This window comes from Manis javanica, chromosome 4, assembly GCF_040802235.1.
Source record: "Manis javanica isolate MJ-LG chromosome 4, MJ_LKY, whole genome shotgun sequence".
NCBI classification, from domain to species: domain Eukaryota; kingdom Metazoa; phylum Chordata; class Mammalia; order Pholidota; family Manidae; genus Manis; species Manis javanica.
The window spans coordinates 159906502-159926842 of NC_133159.1; the positions used below are offsets into that span (position 1 = coordinate 159906502).

Here is a 20341-nt window from a genome sequence, read left to right on the forward strand (position 1 = left end):
TGGAAGCACTGAGGTGGGGTGGAAGGGGCTGTGGCCAGGAAGACTGAATCCACGGAGCTGAGAATCCAGGCTAGAAGGTGGTGTTCGTGTGGGGACTGAGGGCTGGCTTGGTGGGGTCGGGGAAGTATCTTCCGAGGTCGGCGAAGGGGGCCGAGGAGCAGCCCCTTCGCTTCTGCTCTCACTTCTCTCCCATCCTAGGCTCCGGTTCAGAGGCGCGCTAGGCTCCTGCCACGGTTTCCAAACCGCGCTGCTTCCTTCTGCGGCAGAAAAGGACTTTCAGCTGTTGCAGCGGCTGCAGCGCCGGAGACTCAGGACAGCGCCCCCTCCCCCTAACCGCCGCCTCTCCCTCTCCCCTCGCTGCCCCCACCCCCACCGCCTCTCCCCCACCTCTGGGAAAGCGCTGGGGGTGTGGCCAGGGGCTGGTATAAAGTCCCGGGGAGCCGGTCCGGGACAGCCGCTCAGCCCCCTGCGCCCCCGCTGCCCACCGCCTGGGCCGGGCCGAGGATGCGGCGCAGCGCCTTGGCGTCCAGGCTCGCTCTGCTCCAGCCGGCGTGCTAACTTCCCGGGCTCGGTCCTTATCCGCCAGCGGGGCCGCCCCATCTTTCCGCACCCTCCGGGTCGGGTCCTCCAGGCGTGCCGGGCGCTGCCGCCTTGTCCTCTGCTGCCTGCCCGCGCGCCCGCGCCCGTGCCCCCCAGCCGCGCCCCGTCCTCGTCCGGTCATGCTGCCCCTCTGCCTCGTGGCCGCGCTGCTGCTGGCCGCCGGGCCCGGGCCGAGCCTGGGCGACGAAGCCATCCACTGCCCCCCCTGCTCCGAGGAGAAGCTGGCGCGCTGCCGCCCCCCCGTGGGCTGCGAGGAGCTGGTGCGCGAGCCTGGCTGCGGCTGTTGTGCCACTTGCGCCCTGGGCAAGGGGATGCCCTGCGGAGTGTACACCCCCCGCTGCGGCTCAGGCCTGCGCTGCTACCCGCCCCGGGGAGTGGAGAAGCCCCTGCACACACTGATGCACGGGCAAGGCGTGTGCATGGAGCTAGCAGAGATCGAGGCTATCCAGGAAAGCCTGCAGCCCTCTGGTAAGATGCCCCTGCTCTTGCACACCCTCCCGGATGGGCTCGCCTCCTAGAAGCCCCTTCCCCATTCAGGCTGTCCTGGGAGGCCTTTGAGAATCCCCTGTGAGTTGAGAAGGCAGGTACATGGCTGGGCCAGACTGGCTTGGGACAGGCCCGGCCGAGAAAACTGCTCTCGAGTCCCTATCAGCATGTTGCCCCCACCAAGGAGGGCTCTGCCTGATCCCTCCGTCTCAAACCTCCCAAGGGTATCTATTTGGGAAGAGGTCTCAGTGGTAGCAGTCCCGGCTGCTGGTGCAAGAGCAGAAAATCAAGTGACTTGGTCCTGCCTGCAGGCTGCAGTGAACTGCCTACAGCCAGATAACGAGAATAGGGATGGTGGTGGTGGTGGCGGCTTTCTGGCCCTGATCCAGGGACCTCCCCTCCTCCTTGCCACAGGCTAAACCGGACAGTTTGGCCAGGTCTTGGCCCTTTAGTGGGGTGGAGTGGGACCTGTCAAGGAGAGGGGCTTTGGCAGTGAGGGGCATCAGAGTTGCCCTCCCCCGTAGCCGCAGGCCAGCTCACCTAGCTGTTTGAGAGGTACTGGGAAGGCCAGTGTCTGTCTGCCAGGCCTGGTACCTCCTCCTGCCCTGGTATGCTCTGCTCCTTTCTCCTGGCAGGTATCATTTGAGGTGGCAGAAGAGAAGCAAGTCTTGGCTGCCCATCTAGAGATGCAGAAACCTAGCGTGTGTGGGGGTAGGGAGTAGACAAGAGCGGTCAGGAAGAGCAAGAGACTGTGAAGGCCCTTTGCCCTAAACTCATTCTTACGCTTTCTTGTATACCACTTAGTGAGCCTCTCAGTTTCTCCTTCTTATTGTTCTCTTTTTCCTTCTTTCTCTTACTCTTTTGTTCTTTCAACCTCTAGTTTCACTAACAGCATTCTCGAGTTCTCCTTTCCTCCATATCTTCTGTCATGATCAGTTTCGTTCTCATTCCCTTTTTGTTTCTGTTGCCTACTTCTCTCACATTCATCTCAGTGCCTTTCTGTTGCTCTTTCTCTCATTGTTTTTCTTCATTTTGTCTTTTCTCTGCTACTTTTGGAACCTCTGCCTTTCTGTATTTGCCTCTGTTTCTTGTTCTCTCTGTGACTCTCTTATTACTCTCCCTGTGCCTCTGTCTGTGTCTGTCTCTTTTCCTGGTGCTTGAAGCTTCCATTGTTGCAGTCCGGATGCTGGGACTCCAGCCCCAAGCTTCCTGCCCTGGGTCCCAGACCTATCCACTTCCTCAATCCTGTGCAGCCTGTTAGCAGGAGGAGAGCAGGATGCAGGGAAAACAGGAAGGAGGTGGACCCCAGGGGTCTGGGCCTCGGGCCTCTCTCTCCTTCCTGTCCCTAGGCAGTGAGAGATGGGTCAGCAGAAAACTTTCTAGGAGAAATGCCAGCGTTCACCCAGCACATCTGGGAAGTGGGAGTCCTGCAGAGTAGGGCACTAGTCCTGGGGCAGAGCTGTGCCAGTGGGAGAGGAGAAGTACTGTACCAGACCGGACCAGGAGTGAGGGCTGAGTCCCTGGCTCCTCTGGGTATAATGGGACCTCTTTCCTTTAAGTCTCCATCCTCCACCTGCCCGTGGGTACCTGGCATCAGATTAGGGTGGCTGGGAGCCTCTTCCTCTTTCACCTTCTTGAACTCAGGGCAGAAGAGCCCTCAGAGGGTCTTGCATGCCCCTTCCTCCCTGGCTAGGTAGGAATACCCATCTTGTAGCAGAGGAATATCTGACCCCCTACAGGCTTTGAGGGGGACATGGCATGAAAGCTTGTGATGGCCCTGTGGACATAATGCAAACCCGCCTCCGAACGCAGCTCTAGGTCCACTTTGGATTACAGGGCCCAGGTCTCTAATGCTCCTGCCCCTCCTCCTTCCCTGTCTTCCACCTAGGCAGCGCATGCAGGTATCTGGAGAGGGAAAGGGCAAGCCTGGAAGACCCTGGGAAACTAGGTACCTACTTGGCAAGCTGTGTCCATGCCTTCTTACTTCCCACTCATCCTGGAATCACCCCCTGCCACAGCCTGGGCCACTTTGGGCCATGTGAATGGTGACACTAGAGTTGTGTAGCAGCCCTACAGGGTCTCTGGTGAGACATGGCCAGGCTCCAGCCTCTATCCCTGCTATTCTCTTTAATCTTCCACTGTCAATAGGCCAGTGTCCCTTGTAAGTCCCAAGTATTGGGCCCTCTTGTCTGGGCAACAGTTTGCCAGGCTCTGTTTCTGTCTTTTCCTTTTGGGGCTGAGCTTTGAGCAGGTGACTGGGGGAGGGCAGCCACGTGGCATGTCCCCTGCCTTGGCCTGCTGTGGTCCAACTGCCTCTCTGCCCCAGAGGCAGGTCTCCCCCTTCCATTTTAAGGTCTCCCTCCATCCCCCCCATCCCCACATGGCCCTCCTGTCCCAGCTTTCTGAGCCAGAAAAGGCTGTGGATAACACTGCTTAGGCCACCAGAAGCGGGGGTGGAGTGGGATGTGTGCGTCAGAAGTCCACAATTGTGCATCAGTGTACTGACCCTTGACTCATGGAATCTGGGGGAGTGGACAGTGGGAAGATCAGTGTTTGGACTGGGGAGTTCCTAAACTATGCTTTTGGGTCCCTCTGGGACAGGGTTAGGGAACATGCAGGCTGGGTTAATTTTTAGTCAACGCAGCAAATACTGTCCCCCCTACTTCAGTACTGGGAATCTAGTCATGTCATGGGAACAGCGCCTTCCCAGAAATTCTGTGCCTTGGGGGCGGGGGAAGGAGGAGCATGGCTACTCAACATTTTTTCCTTAGTATTGGCAAAGCCAGAATTATTGGTGCTCTGGGTATCAGGAGTTTTACCATTTAGAGATGTAGGAGCTACACAGATAATTCTCTCCTCCTTTCCCTCACCCAGTTAGCTTCATTTCCTCCTCTGCAAAATGGGGATGACAGTAGGACCTGCCTCATAGGGTTGGGGTATCTGATGGAGGAAGAGCTCAATACACTGGAACAGTGATGGGGATGGTGATAGAGAAGAAGCTGAGAGGATTTAAGTTGAAGCTTATATCCTCCTCTGATCCTGGGACTTTGGGGAACAGTGAGTAGGACAAGTGAGCAAAGTGTGGGGATATTCAGAGGAGTTGAGAGGAATAAGGTGGACATTGGTGCCTTTTGCTGCTGTAAACCTGAGAAGAACGAGCCAACTGTCTCTGACTCTTTGTTCTGAGGCTGGCAGCCTGGCATAACGGTGAGGAGGACGCCCCACGAGCCAGATCTCAAAGAAAGAGCGCAGCACCTGGCATGCGTGGTCTTGGCTTCTCCAGTCAGAGTCCAGGACAGACAGGAAAAGGTCTTGCAGGGCAGGTGGGTAACCTTCCAAATGGTGGCTGAGACTTCTGTGTCCTGGTGGCAGGGTCCACCTACCTCACAGCCTTAGGGTGTTTTAAGGGGAGCAGAGACTGGGGTGGAGGAGAAATCTGGGTATGAAATCAGGCAGCAAGACAGAGGAAATCCTCTAGTTTGACCATGAACTTTGCAGCCAGTGGTGTTAAAACTGTGAAGTCTCTTTTCTTTTTGGGTGCCTTCTCTTCCTTTGTTGCTGAAGCAAAGACCACTTTTCCCCCTGCGGCTGCATGTCATTGGCCTAGCTCCAGGTGGGGGCTGGAGGAGATGACCTGGCCAACCTTGGAAGCCCCACCTCCCAAACAAGCCTTGCAGAGGTCAGGAGGTCTGACTGGCTTCCGCTCACAGGGAACCCATGGCGGTTGGGGTTACTCCTGGGTGAGTGGTACCAGGTGGCTGGAACTCCCAAGTGAGGAGGGAAGTAGCGAGTAATTAGCCAGTTTTGGAGATGGGAAGGTTAACGTTTTTCAGAAACCCAAGGCTATGACCTTTTCCCTCCCAAACCCAGTGTCTAGGGGAGGATCCTGGGGTGGACACTCAGTCTGCCTGTTAGGCGAGGCTTAGTTACAAGCAAAAGAAAAGTTACAGATTAAATGGAAAGTCAACAAGCCATGGTGCGGTCAGTGTGCCCTGCCCCACATCTGTATCTCTGCCTGGAGCAGGGTCAGAGTGCCTGAGTGCATGTGGGTGTGCGCATGTGGACGAATGTGTGCCTGGACATGTGATTGTTCATATATATGTTTGTGATTCTTGAGTCCTGACCTGTCTGTGTCTGAGTGTGCAGACTGGACATACTCTGTGTGGCTGTGTCCCCATGAAAATCAGTAAGGAGCTGCTCTATCTGGTGTGTTCTGTGCTGTGCTTAGATATGAGCTAGGACACATGTTCTGGGCAGTGCGGAAGCCAAGGAGGGGGAGGCCAGGCAGGCTACCCGCTCAGCTTTCCCCAGGTAGCCCCCTCTAGGTGCCACGGGACCCTACCAGCACAAGAACTAAGCTATGTTTCCAGGCTTGCCCTGTGCCCCAAGCAGCCCCAGGTTTTAGTGAGCAGAGCCGGTTGTCCTCCTTAATGGTACCTCCTAAGCTAAGGGATAAACATTTCAAATATCGATCAATAATCCCCTGAGTGTTAGTCATTTGTGAACTCTACTCATAGAACGTCAACATTGGAAAGCCTAGTTGCAGTTGAACCTCTTTTCCAGATCTCTTCAGGGTCTTGAGGCCTCTACCACTCTGACATGCCACACTTCTAGAGCAGGGGGATTTCTACCTCCTAAGGCAGCTCCATTTATTAGAAAACTCTTCCTTATTCCTCAAACCTCAGAATATTCTGCCCATCTATCACCAGGAACAAGTGTTATTGGGCAAAGTAGTGCTTTCTTTTATGGCCATGAAAAGAAAACAAATTCAAAGGAAAGACAACAAAACCTTTCCGGGTTTGAAGGGTTCTCCTCAAATTAGGGTTGTGGGCTATGGCCAACAAGTGCCTGGGAGCCCCAGCAGCCTTTCCCATGTGAAGCGATGGTGCCTTTGCTCACATCTCAGCCCAGCCTCTGTCGTTCCAAGATTCAGCTCCTATTCCTTTAGGTCTTCCATGTCCTGTTTCTCTGTTTCCCACTTCCAACCTGTATCTCTGCAAACGCTGTGATCTCATCTAAAAATTGTGTGGCTTTTTGCAAGGTGGATGCAGGAGGAGGGGTCAGTGGCCAGCCCGGGTCATTGGCCAGAAAGTTTCCTTAGGAGGTTGCTCAGGGAAAAGTCTGGATCCAGATCTTGTCTCTAGTTCTGACCGAGAGCGCGGGGGCCGTCTTCTTATGGCTCCCTTGGCACAATCACAGTCTTCGGAAAGGCATCTGCCCCTTCTTTTGCTGCCTACCAGCTGAGAGGTGTTGCTCTAATGTCTTCTCCTGGGTTGGCCCTTGGGACCTTCATGTCTCTGGGACTAGTGTTCCTTCCGGACTGTCCTTCTTGGGATATTAAATATGCAGAAGGATGGATTATATCCATCTGCTCCGTTTATTCCTTCCCTCTGATTCTTCTTTCTAAGCCAGCCCTCCACCCATGACAAAATCTTCTTCCCAACCTTGGTGACTCAATTTTATAAATAACCTTTGGTGCGGAATCTTGACAAAGACTTTCTGAGGGTCTAGATTCCTCCTTGCCTGGTGTCCTTTTATCCACGTGCTTTCCTCCACATTCCCAGAACTAGGAGAATAAAAAAGCCAGCTAAGCCCCCAACTAACTTTGGCGAGGCAGAAAAATACCATTTGACCCAGAGGCAGCTCTGGGACGGCTGCCATGCATGGAGGAACCTGCTAACTCCTCAGGAAAAAAATCCTGACGCAAACCAGATGTAACCTTCTGTCTGGCTGCCAACATCTGGAATGCTGGCTGGGGCTTTGCATTCAGGCCGGCAGTGAACCGCCAAGCCCGAGCACTTCAGAGGTGGCTCTGATCTGCAGCAAAGTCCTGCAACCTCTTTCCCCAGCTCAGCCCTGTAGTTTGGTTTTTGGCTTGCTGGAGGGAGGGGCAGCATTTACAAATCTGGGACCTCTGGATGGGGTTTTTCTTGAGTTCAGATGGAATCTTCAGGAGACCCCAAGGTGGGAGTGTGGGTCCAGCTTCACCACCCCCATCTTTGGGTCCTCAGTGCCCTGGCTCTGGGCAATAGACATGGACTTTGGATGGGGTCTGAAGTCCAAGGATGGGGGAGGTGTTGGGATGGGGGACTGAAGGGATGTGTGTGGGTATTCTCTTGGTCCTGGGGTGACATAGAGTGTTACACACATACACATGTGTACACATACACACACACACACACACACTTTCCCATGTGGGCATACATACCCACTCCTTCTTCTCCCCTGTCCAGCCAATGTGGAGAGCCTTTTGGGCCAGCTTTCTCATCATGAGAAAGGACACTGTGGTTCTGGCCATTTGAAAGAGAGTCACTAGAGCCAGCAGCCCTAGGGATCCCCCAGCTAGCTCAGCCGGACGCTGCAGAGAGCAGGAGAAGGGGCAAGAAAAGAGAGCAGACAGAAAGGGGGATGGTAGGAGGAGCTGAACGTAGGGGGGCAGAATCCAGTGAGGGGGCCCCCCTGCCCGCCTTAGACCTCCCTGCAGGGCCCAGGGGACCCTCCTGCTCTTTGGGCAGCTGCAGCTGGTGACTCATCTGAGGGGTGAACTGGGTGGGGTGAGGGACAAGTCAAGGACTGTAAGAGGAATATTCTCCTGAGGAGATCCAGGGGAATGGGGAGGAGATGGGGGCGCCGCTCTCGTTCCTTCCCACCCCCAGGCCCCCTGTTCTTCAGAGCAGCAGGCTGGAGCTCTCAAGAAGAACAGAGCAGGTGGGAGGCGGGATTGGTGTGCTGCCCTGCCCTTTCCTCCTGCTGACCTCTCCCTATCTCGGTCTGACTGCAGACAAGGATGAGGGTGACCACCCCAACAACAGCTTCAGCCCCTGCAGTGCCCATGACCGCAGGTGCCTGCAGAAGCACTTTGCCAAAATTCGAGACCGGAGCACCAGTGGAGGCAAGATGAAGGTCGGGGTGCCCCGGGAAGAAGCCCGGCCTGTGGTGAGGACCTCTGACCCACAAATACACATGTGCATCAGCACATACACCACCACTGCCACCAGATCTGGACAGTGTTCATTCAGCAAATGTTCTTTGGATGCCTACTGTATGCAAGATGCATTTAGTATGAGGAACTATGAGAGCCCTCATTCCTTTCTTTGAAATTCCTTTTCTGTTCATCAGTGATATACATTGGTATAGCTGAAGTGATTGTTAAAAACTGAAATATGTCAGTACTGCTTGTTAAATAGTTGCCCCAAGCCACCTGGTGATTCTTGGCCCTTCTCTTGGATTCCTTCTCAATAATTACAGGGCTAATGTTGGCCATAGCAGGGGGTCTTGGGACCCTGCTCTGGGGTCTGGCTAACTGTTTTCTGATGGGTGGTTCTGATGGATCTGTGCCTGGGTCTTACAAATTGTTACTGATGATTTCATCCGTCCCTCCTGCACAGAAATCGCCCCCTTCCTGTCCTCCATAGGTTTCCACAGCCCCTTTTCTCACAAGGGCCCCTTACCCCTCCTTTTTAGAAGCTCTGGCTCAAGAGCCTTTCTTTAATGTCCTCGTGCTCTGCCCACCAGTGTTCCCTGAACCCAAGCCCCTCCCTTCGCCACACTGGGCCCTGCCCAGCCACCAGGCAGGCCTTCAACCTCCTTTCAGGGCTTTTAGTCTTGATCTGACTCCTGCCTGCCTCTCTCCCTCCTGCTGAACAATTTCTTTCTCCCCTCCTCCAGCCCCAAGGCTCCTGCCAGAGTGAGTTGCATCGGGCCCTGGAGCGGCTGGCCGCCTCACAGGGCCGCACCCACGAGGACCTCTATATCATCCCCATCCCCAACTGCGACCGCAATGGCAACTTCCATCCCAAGCAGGTGGGTTTCCGTCTCCACTGGCTCAGCGCCGGCCTCAGCTTTTGGCGCATTCCCCACCTCTTCACAGGATAGTCCAGGACGGAGATGTCAGGATAGAGGAGATGTCCCAAACAAAACTTCACCCCACAGGCCCTCCCCAAACTGTCCCCCAACCTGGGAACATCAGCTGATTCTGCCCACCTCACTCATTTTGGAGATGAGAAGACTGAGGCCCAGAGTCACAGAGCAAGTTAATGGCAGGCCAGCTCTCCTGTATCCCCAACCAGGGCCATTTCTCTCACCTCTGGATGCCCTGTCTGTTAGGCAGACTTAGCACCCCTGCCGATTGCTGCTTCCTGATAGCGCTCTTGTCACCGAGCTCCATTCCTAGTAGTACTTCTCTTTTGTCATGGAACGTCTGAGGTTTCACCTGGGAGTGGAGAGGCTAAGTCATGGGGGGTTAAGGAGGAAACTCAGTATGCCCCTTCCCCTGAGCTGAGCAGCCGTACCAGCTAGGGTACAGCCAGGAGGCAGATGAAGCTAGATCTGACAGCTGGAGACAGGCGCTTTGAGTGGATGCAGAGAAAGGCGGGGGTAGGAGAGAGGACAGGAAGGCAAAAACCTCTGGTGTCCTTGCATTCCTCTGACAAGCCCGCAGGAGGCTAGGAAGCTCCAGCCCATCTCTGGCTTGGAAAGGTGGCATTGTCTGGGCAGGGCACTGGGGAGCCCTGGCTGGGATTTCCTCTAGTTCTCTGTAGGCAGAGACACGTACATTCTCCCACTCCGTGCTCTTGAGACAAATCCACGAAGGCTGCCACTCAGCCAGCAGAGACCTAGCTAGGAGAAAGGCTGCCCCTGGCTCTGCGAATCCCAGAACAGTATGAGGAGGTTATGAGGTGGTATGACATGAATCGAGGACTCAAAAGGGCCTCCTAAACCAATGCCAAAGCTATTTCCAACCTTTATCCCTACATCCATTTTATCCTTGTCTCAATTTTTAAAAACTCTTTTACCTAAATGAGAAAAATTAATAGACTTAATGTTTTTTAGAGCAGTTTTAGGTTTACAGAAAGATTGAGCAGGAAGTACAGAGTTCTCATGTGCTGCCCCACCCTAGTCCCCCTATTCCCTGCATGTCCTGTGTTGTAGTTCTGTGCATCTCCTCTCCCTAATTTTTATCCCACTGGAAGTTATGACACTTGGGCCTCTATCTCCAGACCAGTGTTGACTCTTGAGGCAACCTTCACTTCTTGGCTAAGTTCTCTCTGCTTGGCCTTTCCTTCTTGGCCACGTTTTCTCTACTCTGGGAGCTCAGAGGGCTCTTGCTCATAAAACAGCCTCCACCCACAGAGGCCATCTTGAATCAGCTGTCTGACTTGGGGGCTGGGCTGGGATTGGGGCAGGCTCTCCTGGGAACTGACCTCTTATGCTCTTGTCTTGGCAGTGCCATCCGGCCCTGGACGGGCAGCGTGGCAAGTGCTGGTGTGTGGACCGGAAGACCGGAGTGAAGCTTCCAGGGGGCCTGGAGCCAAAGGGGGAGCTGGACTGCCACCAGTTGGCTGACAGCTTCCGCAAGTGAACCCTGCGAGCAGGCAGGGGGCTCAGTGCCTCCTGCTATCCCCATCCCCTGGAGGCTGTAGAGCTGACCTGGAGCCTGGGTCTAAGTCCTGTCTCTGCCTCTGGCCCAGAAGTTCCCTGTGTGTGTGTGTGTGTGTGTGTGTGTTAATGAGCATGGGTGTGCCCTTGGGGTTAGCTGAAGCCTAGGGGTGTTCCCTTTGGCCTTAGATAGCCTGAGAGGGCTGAGAATGGCAATGGGGAGCCCTGGTGTGTTTCCAAATTGATCTGGGATTCATTCATTCATTCATTCATCCATCCTTTCATTCATTCATTCAGCCATTCAGCCATTTAGCCATCTAAAAACATTTACTGACAACATACTACATGCCAGCTCTAGTTTTCAGCCCTGGGGGCTCTTATACTGACTATCTCTGATTTGGGCATGTGGGGCCACCTCCTGTAAGGTGAGCACAAGCCTGTGTGAGAAGAGAAGTCCCATTCCCAGAATCAGTGGAGGAACACAGACATATATCTTGATCGTTGTACCTTGTACCATTGTCCCTCCTCAATCTAGTCAGAGGGTGGAGGCCTTAGGGAAGGTGTGCAGCGGCAGGTGGCTCAATGCACAGGAGACCCAGACATGCTCCCAAATCTTAGGCTGCTGGGCTCCCTTTCTCTTCTTCCTCAGGTCCCTCTGAGGAGAAGGACTTACAGAGACAAGCCCACCTTTGGGTTGGGTGTTGTGCCATCTGCTTGGTTTACTGGCAACCGAGACCCTGCTACAGAGGAGGGAAGAGGGTCACAGGAAGGCCTGCAGGACAGAGGGCTGGGGAGCTGGGGCCCATCTCTGAGTGGTCAGGGTGGGAAGAAAGAATGCACCATTGGACTGCGTGTGCCTGATGGAGAAGAGGACCCACGTGCTGGGAGGATGAGGGGCGTGCTGGGGGTCATGCGTCCTCCCACATTTGTGGTCACAGCTGTGAAGTCACCAGGATGACTCTGCCTTCTGGTGACTCCCTGCATGTGGCTCTGCCTCCTTCCCCACACCTCCTACTCTTTGGGCATTTCTGGCACGACTGGATGGAAGGAGACTTAGGGACCTACCAGTTGGCCATGATGTCATGTCTTTTTTTTTTTTGTAACAAAACAGAACAAAACAAAACAAAAAATTTAGACAATTGTGTTTGTCTGGTTTATTTACAATTAGGGACAGGGATTTAACAGCAGTGGGGAAAGGTGGGGGGCACTGTGTGGTCCTCAGTCCTGTTCTACATGCAAAGGGACAGCCAGGTCACCCGCCCCTTCCCTGCAGCCTTTTCCTAGGGGCCTCCTATCCCCAAAGTCTGTGTTGAGACTCATGGTGGGCAAATAATGGCTTCTGAAGGGAGGCAAGCAAGGACAACCCTGCTGGGCCAGAGCTATTTCTGGGCTCAGCTGGTGTACGAACCTGGGGCATTTCCTGGTGCGTTAGGCAGATGGAGTTTGCATCTGGATTTGATGTATTAATTTAGTGGTGGGGGAGGCACTTGTCCTGATGTTGGGAAAAGGGGGTAACTCTCCAACACATTCCAGTTGTGACTGCCTCGATTCCTGACCAGAGGGTTATGCTGAGATTTGATTCTGACTGGGGGGAGTTGGGGCATCTTTGATCTTGCTGTCCTGGGCTCACCAGACTGTGGGCTCTTGGTGACAGCCCCAGAATTTGTGCCCATGTGATATGATTGCATTCTTGGTCATTTCCCAACACCCCTCCCCGACCTCCATGCTGTGTGTGTGTGTGTGTGTGTGTGTGTGTGTGTGTGAGAGAGAGAGAGAGAGAGAGAGAGAGAGAGAGAGAGAGAGAGAGAGAGAGATCTCCTGAGAGAGAGAGAGAGGTCTCCTGAGTGAGAACCCCTTCATGGGAGGTCACCGGTAGCCCAGAGACCCTCTGCTACACTCTAGGGGAATTCCCTCCTGTCTGCTTGTCTCCTGGATACCTTGCTCACCCCCTCAGGTCCAGGCTTCTCTATTTTATTGTTCCCTGAGGCTGTGATCCTCATCTTCCAGCTCTGCCTTGGTTGCTGCTGGTCTCAGGCACCATGGTTTGCTGCCAGAAGCAGAAGATAAAGAACAAAGTGACACTGAAGATTGCTTCAGCTCCCTGGCCACTCTTCATAGAGGTCCCTGTTTCTGTTGGGATAGGAGATGGGTGCAGGCTGTTGATTAAGTTTTAGGTCTCTAAGCCAAATGTAGGGAGAGTATCTCTTTCTTAAAGCATCTGTTTAAATCCCTCTTTTTCTCCAGACGCCCCTCTTCCCAGTGCTCCACTCTTGCACCCTTGGCAGTGGTTGGTAAGAGCTCTTTTTCTTCTCCTGAGTCTCCAAAACAACTGGGTCTCCATGGAAAGCAGCTGCATGTATGGCCTGAGACGTGCCTTTGTGATACAGATGTATTTGTGTGTGTGTGGTGTGTACATATGTGAATACAGCAAAGTGATACCTAAAATTGAGTGGGAATAGGGGATTTTACAGGGCCTGTATACCTGGTCTGGGAGTGTGTAGAGATGTGCATTTGAGGGGTGTGTTTAGGAGGGCTGTACGAATCTGAATGGGAATGTGCATGATGTGAGTGAGGACAGAAGGAATGAGAGGTTCACGGGGTATGTATGCACTTCCCTCCTTGCCGTGAATGACGTGTCCCTGCTGCAGGGCTTGTGGGGAGCTGTCTAGCACCAGGGAATAGAGGACGTGTACTCTGGGAGAGGGAATTCTACATCCCACAGAAACACTGCTCCTCACCCCTGGTGCTTGGCCCCATGATCTGGCAGGCAGGTCCTAGCTGTCAGAAAAGGGAATAAAAGCAGCTCCATGCCATTGTGTATACCCTTTAATTAAAGAGATGCAGGCCAGAGGAAGTGACCTGTCTGGGCAGTGTCACAGTGGGGAGAAGCAAGCTCCAGAGAGGAATGTGGTCAAGTTTGCAGCCGGGCCCTCCCACTGTGGCCTCCAAATACCCTTGAATAATCGCTCTAGTTGCTGCAGAGGCATCAGCATCTCTGGCAAAGATGAGAGGAAGTGGCAAGGACCAAGCTCCTGTGGCCTATGGGGCCATCAAATCTAGATGAGCTTGGAAGTGAAGTCCTTGATGGCTCTGTCCCGCCTCCCCAAGAAAAGTCATTCCCTCTATACTGGCTTGCAGCATGGAGTTGGGGGTCACTCCCACCAGAACTCCCCCTAGCCCATTGGTGCTGGTCTACATCAGACATTTAGTTACCAAGTACTGATACTGGCTGAGGGTTGGGGGCTGGGTTCTCCATTGGCAAGAAAACAAGGTGGGAGTAGGGAGAAAAATGGAGCTTTGGACTGATTCCAGTATTGGATGAAGTGGGGGGGACTCTCTGGAGAACTAGCCAAGCCTCCCGGCCCCTCCTCCTATCAGGACCCTGAGGTTCCAGCTACTGCCATCCCTTCAACTCCTGCCAGGAGAAGGCCGCTTGTCTCAAGCCCTCTGCCCTGTGGGCCAGATTCTGCCACCAAGCTGCTCCAGTAATGTTACAAGGCACGAAGGACATGGGGCCCCTGTTCAACGCCCCCTTCCTAGGGGTGATATGGCAGGGTGGTAAGTGATCCTGAAACATCCTCCTCCAGAGAAACTCCCCCTGCATTCCAGGCCTTTATGGCAATGTCACCTTTGACCTAAAAAGAGAAAGTGAAGATGATGTGATTGGTTGGAGCTGGGAGACTGGCTGGCAGCTGGGATGTTGGGTGGTCATAGGGAAGAGGGGAGGAAAGGGGCAGTTAGTGAGTCAGGGGAGGAGGCCAATGGGGAGGATGCATATTCAAGGGGGAGGAGGGAGTTAATGGGTACAATAAGGGGAGGAGACAGTGGGACAGACCTTTGGAAACAGACATCATGGGGGAGCCAGCCAAGGGTTTAATTAGATCCTCACTGTCAGAGTGACCTGTTCCCTCTGTGTCTGGGGCCCCACGGGCTGGGGAGGGTTGGGGTCAGGGAGTAGAAGGGGGGTGCTGCAGATAATTAGAAACATGCTCTATTAAGTGAGCAGGCGCCACCAGGACCACCGCTCCCCTCACGGCCCCCTCCTGCTTCCTCAGGTCCCCAACCCCCTTCCCCATGACCTGCACAATTCTAGCCAGACGAGGGGAGGGGCTGGTGGAGCCTGGGAGTAGAAACCCAGTGGGATTGGCTTCCTGGGCCCTTACACTGTCTCTAAAGTGCAAACAACATATTTTCGCCATGCAATGGTATTTAATTACACATAAAAACAGAGCCATTAAACTGAAATTAAACCCTTGTTGGAATCACTTAATTCAGAGCATGACAAATTGCTTTCAGTGGAGGCGGCAGTGAAGTCCCCCCAGGGAGAGATGAAGATTAGCATCTTCCATGGCTGGCTGGGTCCCCTCATTCTCTTTAGAGTTGGCCCCCTTGCCAGCTCTAAATTCTGAAATTGGAATCAGAACCCTCTTCCTAAAGACCACCCAATCCAAGGGGAAGCCTCTAGATTTGTTCAGGGTGATAGGAATGGAGGGTTGGGGAATCACAGAATTACTGTCCAACCCAGTTTTAGACAACCCAGTCCATCTTATTGATGAGGAAATTAAGGCCCAAGTACCAAAGTCATCGAGATTAGAACCCTGGCACCAAGCCTTGGCCAGGGAGGCTGTTTTTTCAGGCTTGTATCTTCACCTTGGGCCTGGACACAGATTTGGGGGCTAGGCAGGTGAGGGCTGGGGAGCAAGAGTAGGCCCTGGTCAGGGAGGGTAAATTTCTCTAGAACTTGGCTCTCACCTCGTCCAAGGCTGGAAACATCAGGGAAGTTCAAATGGTGGCCCTGGGGCGTGGGCTACTGAGGTGACCTTGACTTCCCAGACTCTGGAGTCAGACAGATCTGGTTACGTACCTCTTGGGTGAGGTTAGGTAGGTGAGATCCCCCCACTCTTATGAGCCTCAGTCCTCTCATCTGTCAAATGGGGATTATAATTCCTAACTTTAGAGTTCCTGTAAAGACTGGTGTGCAGAATGCATGAAAAGGCTGGCACTGAGTTCAGGAAGCAGACCTATTAGACTTCCTTCTCTGGACCTCTCCTTCCCCATTCAAATAACATCCAGCTGGGACCTCGTAGTTTTCAGAACCTCTTACTCTTACGCTCTCTGCTTGCAGCCCTTTTTTTTCCTGTTTCCCTTCTCTGTGGTCCGGTTGGTTTTCTAGCTATGGAGAGAGGTGCGGGGCCTGTACTTAGACTGTTGGCTAGGAAAAGGCAGACCCAGGCCCGCCTTAGTTTCCCGGCCTCATCTAGTCTTCCCTTGGCTCTGTGAGGTTCATCTGGGAGGTGCCCTCTGGGGAGGGGTGTTGGGGGTGCACAGTGAGGTTGTGGCCTCCCTCCCCCATGTGCCCTCTATGATCTGGAACCTACTCTCCTGATTGGAGCCAGGTGGGTCCGCTGTGGCTGGAGGCCTGTCTCAGAAGCCTGCTTACTTGACGTCCTCCCCCAGGAAGGGAGAGGGGGAATAGACTGAGGGGCAGTGGATGTGTGTGGGGGTCCTTTTCCTGGGGCTGGGACAGAGAATCCTTCCCCTTCTCCCTATTCTCCAGGCTAATGGTCTGGGAACTTTTCTATTAGCCCAGGGAGGGTGGTGGTGGGGTGGTGGCCAGCGGAGGACAAGCCTTTCACTGAAGTCTGGGTGAGCAGTCCTCGACTTTATGACAGCCTCCGCTGGGAGCAGCATCCCCTCCCCCACCCCTGCAGCAAAGGTCAGCTGCAGGTTGCCAAGTAGGGGCTGAGCTGCCTGTCCCATCTCCTGGGGTGGCCTCAAGGTCATTCCCCTCACCCCTGTCCTCTTTGGCCTTGGAAGCCAGAGGGGTTCCTACACTGGGGTTTGGGGTGGAAAGTCTGGGGCTGGGACTGAGACCCAGTCTTCCCGTCACTGTAGGCCTGGCAGCTACCTGGCTGCAGATGGCTCTGCCGCCAGCCTGGTGGTCAGCACAAATGCTTCACAGCTGTACCTTTATCAGCTTGCATGGAAGAGTCTAGAGACAGAGGCAGGGAGCTAGGGGACACAGGAGGGCACATATGGAGATCTGGGTGCGTGGGGGATAGGTCAGCCCCAGCTGGTCACAGCACAGGTCACAGAGAGTAAGAATGGACAACCGAGGCTCCAGAAAAAGCATCCCAGACATGTGGGGCTGGAATGGGGGCTTCTTGAGGAAGGATTGCATTTAGGGGGTGGGGGTAAGCTGCTGCTCCCTTCTGGGTCCTGGGCTCTGAGCAAAGCCAGAAGCATCTAAGTTGGAGCAGTAGGGAGGGAAGCCCGGTCTTGTCCCCACCCAGGGGAAATTGAACCAGACTACTCAGGAAATAAATTCAATTTTCCAACATCATGGAAGGTAAGTTGGACAATAGAGTATTTCCCTCTCCCAAGAAAACGTAAGAAGAAAAAGTCCTATTGCCTTTGGCTGAGCTGTTTCTCAGCTTTATTCCCAGCCTCAGTTCAAGGCTTCTCATTCAAAGTGACATGTGACTGCTTGGTGACCCTGGCCTGATCACTGGCCACGTGAGGGGTCAGGCCAGGCCAGGCCAGCCCAGCCCGAAGGTGACCACCCCCACTTTCAAAAGCCCTGGGTAGGCCCAGCCCCTGCAATGAGGGCGGGGGTGGGGGTGGGGGCTGTAGTGAAAACAAAAACCCTCCCCAAAAGAAATTTCAAATTTAGGGGCTGGTGAGTCCTAATTTCTAGGTAACTGGCCCAGAGGAGGAGTTTATATTAAAATATAAACTCAACCTTAAGAGTTTTGAAAAGTTTTCTTTTTTGGGAGAGAGGTGGGGGAGGTTGCCTTTAAAATGTAAATGCGTCTCGTAAAAGCTGCAGCGGGATATTCTTGGGACTGTGAGGGGAGCCGGCCTTGGAGGCCGGGAAAGGGCCAGCCCTCCAGTTGTGCTCTCTGCAGATGGTGGCCTTGCAGGGGATTCCGGTGGCCTTGCAGAGGATTCTGGTGGCCTTGTGGGGGCCTCTGGGCACTGGCAAAGGCAGGGAGGGTCCGCACAACCCCAAGTGGAGGGCAGGCCTGGAGCTGGGGGCGGGGAGCAGAGGCTGCCAAGAGGCGGATCCCAAAGTTCTAGGGTGGGAGGCAGGAGAGGGTGAGACCACACAGGAAGCTTTGGGGAGGGCAGGGTAGCGCTCAGGCTGGAGAGGGGGTGCTTTTGGGGGAGAGGGAATGGCTCCAGCCTGGTGGCTGAGAAAGGCCACTCCCAGGAAGACCAGGGCTTGTAGTGGTGGCCTTCAAGTTCTTCTCCAACTTATCCATCACACAGATGGGAAACTGAGGCCTAGGTGGGTCTGTGACTTGCCGAAGGCATAAATGAGCTGCTGGCAAAGGGTACTGGAATTCAGGGCAATGTTCTTTCCACACCATCTCTTCATGGAGCCAGGGGAAAGGGGTCTGTGGGCACCTTCAGAGGAAGGGACTTTTCAAGCACCAGAAAGGGGAAGCTAAGGGCTATTGTCTGGGAGGAAGGAAGGAGGCCCCGATGGAATATTCTGGGGGAGATGAATCTAGAGATTATAGGGGGAGATATGCCACCTTCCAGGCAGAAAGAGAGAAGCGTGACTTTGTCAATATCCTGAGCAGCCTGGTGCTAGGGACTAGGAGTGGTGGGGGGCGCACCCAATCCCCGATGGGAGAAGAAAGATCTGGCAGAGACACCGGGAGGGGAGACAGACAACCCCATCTCGGTGTACATGGAGGCAGGGGATTAGACTTGATGATCTCTGGCCCAGTAAACTCCAAAGGTCATTGTTTTTATCATTGTCACTGTGCGTTTGGATCCAGATTGCTGGGGTTCAAATCTCATTTCACCATTGATCATGGTTGGATGCTGGGAATCAACTTAACCTCCTAATCCATGGTTTAATTGCATCCATCAAATGAGGATAAATACTAGTACTTACTAATACTGTTTTCATGATTAACTGAGACAACATAGAGCAAAGCAACCAACAAACACTGCAGGCCTGACGTGTGCCAGGCACTGTATCAGTCGCTGAGGCTTCACCAGTGAGTAAGATGGGAGGCCCTGCTGTGGTGGCGTCACTGGCGTGTGCTGAGGGCTCAGTAAAAGGCTATTTGGGGTGCTGCCCTCACGATGACTGTTTGTACTCCACAGGCTACAGACGGCATTCGCATCCAGTATGTTTTCAGGCTTCCCACAACCTTAATTTTGTGAGGTGGGTATTGCAGTTGGTGAAGCAGAAGCTCAACGCCCAGAGAAGTAACTCGTCCTGAATGATGCGGCTAGTCAATGGCAGAGGGGACCGGCCACCCACATCTGTCTGACCATCCAGGTTTCTAACTCCTGTTGCAGAGGAGGGAAGTTGTGTGTGTGCATAGGTAGGAGTAGGGTGAACTAGGGAAAGGATATATCCCTTCTCAGTGTTCAGGGGTGTCAAATCTGATGCTGTGAAGGACAGAACATCTCTCCTGGGGCATATGCAGGCCTCTGCCCCACCCCCTGGCCAATCCTGGCGTGCCTAATTCTGCTTGGCTCCCGGGGCAGCTCAGCACATATTTGGAGACTGAGTCAATGAGCAAGCCAGGCGTTCTCCCTTCTCCTTCCCTTCCTCGTTCTCTCTCTGGTTCCCTCTTTGTTCCCAGCTCCGCTTGCCTACCCTGACAAGATTCGACTGCAGAGAGGTAAAGGCTGAGATGCCTTCTAGGACACAGAGAGTTTCAATACAAGCTCCTGGCTGGTTCCAAAGGCACAGTTAGGAAGCAGATGGGCTGAGTGCCCCACCTGGCCAGTGCTGGGGGGACCCCAGGGAGGGGGCTATGGATTGAATTGTTCCCTCCAACATTCACATGTTGAAGCACTAATTCCCAGTGTGGCCATAGTTGGAGATAGGACTTTTAGGAGGGAATAAAGGTTAACTGAGGTCATATGGATGGGGTCCTAATCTAGTAGGCTTGGCAGTTTTGTAAGAAGAGGAGAGATCTTTCTCTCCAGGTGTGTTTGCGGAGAGCAGGAAGGCGGCCGTCTGCAAGCTAAGGGGAGAGCTCTCACCACACTGGCACTCTGATGCCAGACTTCAGGCTTCAGAACTGTGAGAAAATAAATGCCTGTTGTTTTGACCACCCAGTCTATGGTGTTTGTTACAGCAGCCTGAGCAGACTAGTACAAGGGGGAAGAAGGTTCCTGGTCCTGCTCTTTCCCATGTGGGCCTTGCAAGCTCAGAGAGATCAAGGACCCATGCCTGGATCAAGTGGGCTCCTGCCCCAGCTTGTCTCAGACAAGAGCCTTTCTTAGGCTCTTATTCCTTTTCTGGCTTGAACTCCACGTCCTCACAGCCTCCTCTTCCCATCCTCCTTCTTTCCAACCCAGACTTCAGACCCCATCTCCTGCCCCTAAGTCCTATTTCTAATGTACAAATTTGGTCACTTACTCTCTGGCTGAAAAGTCCCTGATGTCTCCCCATTACCTACAGGATGAAGTCCTAACAGGCTGCCATGTATGACTGTGCATTGTGCAACCTGCACAACTGTACACAGTGGTCCTGAGTCCAACCTCATTTGTTCGTTGATTCATTCATTCATGCATTCAACAGGTATTCATCCCCTAGGCATTTTCAGTTTAGTTCCCAAGGCTCTTGATAATCCAGTTTTTGCCTCTTTTCTCTGTTTACTCTCCTACCTATTCCCTTAGGTATCATATACTTTAGCCACACTGAACATTGTACCTTCTCATATCTGGGTGCTTCACATAAAAATTCACTCATCTGCTTGTTTGAGAATGCTGAGGCACATATTCAAAATCCTATTTCTTCTGCCATTTACTAGCTCAGTGAATGTGGGAAAATTAACTGAGTCTCAGTTTTCTAATCTGTAAAGTGGGATTAAACACATATAATATGTCTCACACTGCA

The 20341-nt window shown here is 53.5% G+C and overlaps 1 protein-coding gene across 1 annotated transcript; it reads left to right on the forward strand.

Annotated features, from left to right (window-relative positions):
* Nucleotides 1–427: 427 nt before the first annotated feature.
* On the forward strand, nucleotides 428–11603 carry IGFBP4 (insulin like growth factor binding protein 4). Its single transcript, XM_017652291.3, has 4 exons — nucleotides 428–1068; nucleotides 7868–8022; nucleotides 8755–8889; nucleotides 10313–11603. The coding sequence occupies exons 1-4, from the start codon at nucleotides 720–722 to the stop codon at nucleotides 10445–10447; spliced, it is 774 nt and encodes a 257-aa protein (XP_017507780.1). The 5' UTR covers nucleotides 428–719; the 3' UTR covers nucleotides 10448–11603.
* Nucleotides 11604–20341: the final 8738 nt, after the last annotated feature.